This window comes from Mixophyes fleayi, chromosome 11 (assembly GCF_038048845.1).
Source record: "Mixophyes fleayi isolate aMixFle1 chromosome 11, aMixFle1.hap1, whole genome shotgun sequence".
Lineage (NCBI taxonomy): Eukaryota > Metazoa > Chordata > Amphibia > Anura > Limnodynastidae > Mixophyes > Mixophyes fleayi.
Window position 1 is genome coordinate 19,138,715 of NC_134412.1, and position 5,211 is coordinate 19,143,925.

Consider the following 5,211-nt stretch of genomic DNA (forward strand, 5'->3'; position numbering starts at 1 on the left):
ATGCTCCATCTCTTGGTGTGGATGTTCCTGGGGGCTGCAGGTAAGTACGTTAGCTCTATGACTAATGTCCAGAATCTTGAATAAAAGTCTGTACGATACCGTGTCAGTCATGGTGTTGAAGGTGGCTGGGAACATACTGTAGGTCAACTACTCACCAACGGCACTCACCCTGCCTGGCACCAGCATATCGGTATATGAATACCCTATTTCATGTTTCCAAAGGTTAGCTATGTATATTTTAGCACTATATAATTGTGATTTACCATTGTGGTTGATTGAATTGCAGCTGCCGCTCCTGTGATTGACGATGATAAGATTATTAATGGCTATGAGTGCGCTCCTCACTCCCAGCCCTGGCAGGTCTATTTCACCTACAACGGGGACGCCTGGTGTGGTGGATCCCTAATTACAGCAAGGTGGATCATATCAGCAGCTCATTGCTACAAGCAGTAAGTATTGTACATGCTACTTCAGTTCAGTATAATAACAAGCTTCTATAACTAATCTTCTATGTCAGGCCTGTACAACCAGGTGTTGTGAAACTACAAGTTCCAACATATTCTACCAGTTTTTGGCATGCTGTGGACTGGCAAAGCATGCTGGGTCTTGTAGTTTCACAAAACCTGTAGAGCCTCAAGTTGCTCAGGGCTGCTCTACATTGTAAGACAGACTAAGTAGCATAATCCTTAATGAATGAAGAACAGGATCATCACGATCATAGGAACAGAACCAGAAGACAACTGAATTACGTACATGAATCATCATAATTATTTTTGCTGTATTCTGGATAGCAACATTCATTAAGGACTTCATCTACAGTGTCTTATGCTAACAGTTACCTATAAGTGGACACCTAGGGGTAAATTTATCAAGATGCGGGTTTAAAAAGTGGAGATGTTGCCTAAAGCAACCAATCAGATTGTAGCTATTATTTTGCAGAATGTACTAAACAAATGATAACTAGAATCTGATTGGTGTCTATGGGCAATAACTCCACTTTTCAAACTCGCAGCTTGATAAATCTACCCCCTAATCTAACAGCTGAGTATCGTTTAGACCCGGAGGGGCATTCTAGTATATTAGTGATTTACTCTTGTTGTCATTTGTTGTTTGTTTTTATTTATACCTCAATTGATGTTTTGTATTTCACCTATGATTTACTTAATTAATAAAACATTTATATGCTCACAATAACACCACGCAGTACATATAGCGCTGGACCTATGCCAATCTTTCTACAGTATTAAGGTCTGGACTACCTTCCATATCCATAGCAGCTGGGATACCATACCTGTCCTATGTAGCCCTAGGTTAAGCAATCTGTGTGCAAGATCTTTCCTACCTACCATGGGACCTATTACATGTACTTGGTGCTGGGGTTATCTGAGTTGAATTTCTCCTTCCTTTCTAGATTAGTTTGTAGCGCAGTAATTGTCATTGATTATCTTTTCGACCATCAAATTGCCAGAAGCAGGTTGAAAACGGTCGGATAGCTTATTAGTTCTTTGCAAAACATGCAGCTATGTTTTTCTGATTTTTTTGGTCTTTAAAGCTGGTTTTACATTTGTTCCTCTCTCCCCACATTTCTATAACTTACTAGTTAAAAATGAATTGATAAACTTACCTTTTTATTCTTTCTGTCCTTTATCTTTGGATCTGACCAGGCTTCATTTAAAACCAATTAAAATATCATTCACTTGATCTTTCACACATCATTCAGTATTACATTGTAATCACCCTGTGCAATGACTCCACCTGTTTCCGTATCTGTTTGACAAAGAGGAAAAACAATCATGAAAGTTGATGTAATGCATTTATAGCATTCGTTTAATTCTGATGCTTTATTTACTCGCTCTTGTTTGTGTAGACCCAGGACCCTTGTTGCTCACCTTGGAGAACATGATACTACCAAGGCAGAGGGTACAGAGCAGCACATCCAGGTGGAGAAGGCTTATAAGCACTTCTCCTACAGCATTTTTAATATAGACCATGATTTCATGATGGTCAAACTCGCTGAGCCTGCCCAGTTTAATCAGTACGTCCAGCCTATCCGCATTGCCGGTAGTTGTCCGACGGTGGGGAGTCAGTGCCTGGTGTCTGGCTGGGGAAATCTGTTGACAGACGGAGGTAAGATTACACTCTTAGTCATTCTTTTGTAAAGATTGGGCAATTGTTTTCGGAATCTTAAAGTCACATTGTAACACATTATGCAACTGTCATTAAAAGTGTCAATTTTAGAGTGTGACTGGTGAAATGATTGCAAAATCAAAACATATGCACATATTTACTTCTTTCTCTTTCCATTGAAAGAAACTAGGGAAATGATATTAATGCATACATCATACTTACTTAGTTTTTAGTCTTTCCCTCCGGGAGATCCCGGAGGGTAGGTGAAACGCGAAAGTGACATTATGCTGCGGGGGGAGAACTGGAGTCTCCCATCCTGCCCACTTCACTAGGAAGTGGGGAGGATGCAGGAGTATGGCATACTTGGCAACTGTGTAGAGTGGCGAAGTACCATGAATTATGCATCTTGGCCCCTCCCCCGCGAGGCAATGCTGAAATGCGTTATGAAGGCACCCATATCGTCCACTTCACTAGGAAATGGGCTGGATCAGGGAGAATTGCCTACTTACCCGGGAGTCTGGGAGACCTACCCGCAATTCGTGAGTCTCACGGAAATTCTGGGAGAGTTGGCAAATATGTTATTTACATGTAAATATATAGTACTGGTAAAGAGCTGATGTAGGAATTTGGGGGTGTAATATGCAGGTGTAAGAGACAGGTTGGAGATAAAATGCTAATACAGTAATATAATAATATACATGAACACCATACAGTGCCTAATAAAAGGCTTAACGGCTGATATCATGACTTCTCTTACCCTCTAACTCTTATTTAACTATTTCCTTAAATAATTGACACCAAACCTAAGTGTGGCAAAATGAATATAGTTTAATTAAATATGGTGGTGGAGAAAAGAGCAGACAGTACGACGTCTACCAGGCAGAATCATTATAGTAAATATCTTTGTCTTGCAGAGGAGTATCCTGATTCTCTACAGTGTCTGAATATCCCTGTACTGTCGAGCGCCAGCTGTACAGCTTCTTATCCAAACCAGATCACCAACAATATGTTCTGTGCCGGTTACATAGAAGGAGGAAAGGACTCATGTCAGGTAAGTGTGGACGGAGGCAACAATAGAAAAACCTAAATACTTAATGTCCTGACAGATGCAGAGTCTCTGTACTAGATCATGTTTATTTCTGACAAATGCAAAAAAGAGGGTGTAATGAGTTGTAGGTGTAGTGGGCGGTTGGATGGGGTATCTTGCCATAGTGTTAGCTAATATGCAGAGCCATATCTATCACCATGACTAATATGCAGAGCCATATCTATCACCATGACTAATACCTAGAGTCATATCTGGTGCCAAGACCAATACATAGAGTCATATCTGATGGCACGTTTATTATGCAGAGCTATATCTGATTTATTTTTTTACTTTGTAAAAACTTTAACTTTTTTTTTTTTTACTTTTCCATTGCACCCGCCTTCCTTGACTACATAATGAGAGGGGCATTGGGGTTCATTGACACTTATGGATTACCTTATTGGCAGCTCCTAATGCTGATCTAGGGGTTTGGTGTGTCAGGAGCCCCTTCACTTAAACTTGCCACTATGACGTCCTCTCCAATCCCCTTTTCTTCACTGTTGGAGAAATGTCTATACAGCACATGGCAGTCGGATATCTCCATGTTCCTGCGATCATCACTGGGGTTCAGGGCATCCCAGGGAAGCCAATGAGCTTCTCCCAAATATTTTGTGTTCTTCCCCAAACCAAATGCACACGGTGAAACACGGAAGCAATTACCAAAATTCCATAAAGTGGCAAAATGTTCCTTCTATTCCACATTGAAACATTTGGGGAAATTTATTTTGCAATATAGAGATTATGACATTGAAAAGTCATAATGAAACCACGATTACTTGATTTTAGCATGACTTTTTTTAATTAAAGTATTCGGCACTATTAGGTACGTTTTCACCCTATACAGAGACATGTTTGATTTACATAATATCTCTATAGATGCTGAATACAGTAATTTATCTATATTTGTACAGGGTGACTCTGGTGGACCTCTGATCTGCAACGGAGAGCTATATGGAGTGGTCTCATGGGGGCATGGGTGTGCCCAAAGTGGAAACCCCGGCGTCTACACCAAAGTCTGCAACTATTTCGACTGGATACAGAATGTTGTTAATAGTTATTAAGGATGAGCATAAATTATACAGATATCTTTCTATTAAACAATCATATATAAATATTTTCCATTGTTTACGAGTGTACATGTTATATTCAACTGCCTGTGGTTTTTGAGACTTATAATAATAGCGAAACACAAGAAGGTCTCTGTGACCGGATGCCCCTCCAATGCCACCCTGTCCATGTGTAGCTGGGGACCGGTTGGACTTGCCTTGCCACGTCCTCTTTCTTTCTCCCAAATGTGCCCTCTAACCGCAGTAGGAGGGGCTTTTCCTGCTGTCACCACTAGGCTCCCTCGCCAGCACCTAAAACCGCATCCTTCTGGGTATCTCTCACTGCTAGTGTACCCACTTAATGGTACCTGGTACCCCTGGCCTGGTACACCTGACCTCTTGCCTTCAGATCAGGGTTGCTGTGGAAGGTTCCCCCTGGCCTATGACACTGGCCAGAGCTGCAGGTAGCGGAAAGAGCATTGGTACTGGATGCTGGGTCCCAACCTCAGAACAGCTGGATAACAGATTAGATTGGTCTAATCTGTAGGTCACAGGAACTGCCACTGGAAAGTAGGCGTCAAAGCAGGATCTTGAAGCAGTGATGCTTTATTAGCTCAAGTAGCCCTTATAAGGACATTAACATGCCAGTTTGTGGTACTAGTGATCTAGGAAGTTACAGATGGTGTGTTGATATTACATGCTCAAACAGTGCGCTTTCTATAGAGTTACACATATACCCTGGCAGGATGTAGTTACAGATTTAATTATGGATTTCCTCTAGAATATTTACGAAACCCAAACATGACATATTGTTTAAGAAATCAATACATTTCCATAAAAAAAACAATACCAATATAAAATAATAAGCGCATTTGCAATGATATAAAATCGGGCCTGCACCACTATTTGAAATAAATTTCTACGTGATACACCCATAGTCTCAACCACAAA

General features: G+C 40.8%; 1 protein-coding gene across 1 annotated transcript; it reads left to right on the plus strand.

Moving 5' to 3' along the window:
• LOC142107688 (trypsin-3-like) lies at positions 1-4,288 on the plus strand. Its single transcript, XM_075191260.1, has 5 exons — positions 1-40; positions 287-449; positions 1,868-2,127; positions 3,042-3,178; positions 4,126-4,288. Exons 1-5 carry the CDS (start codon positions 1-3, stop codon positions 4,273-4,275), a joined length of 750 nt encoding a protein of 249 aa, XP_075047361.1. The 3' UTR covers positions 4,276-4,288.
• Positions 4,289-5,211: the final 923 nt, after the last annotated feature.

What these genes read in the sequence shown, in the direction of transcription:
- LOC142107688 (XM_075191260.1), top strand. Translation starts at nt 1, where the DNA reads ATGCTCCATCTCTTGGTGTGGATGTTCCTGGGGGCTGCAG. An exon ending in GATGTTCCTGGGGGCTGCAG is followed by an intron (nt 41 to 286) that starts GTAAGTACGTTA and finishes ATTGAATTGCAG; the next exon opens with CTGCCGCTCCTGTGATTGAC. An exon ending in GCAGCTCATTGCTACAAGCA is followed by an intron (nt 450 to 1,867) that starts GTAAGTATTGTA and finishes TTGTTTGTGTAG; the next exon opens with ACCCAGGACCCTTGTTGCTC.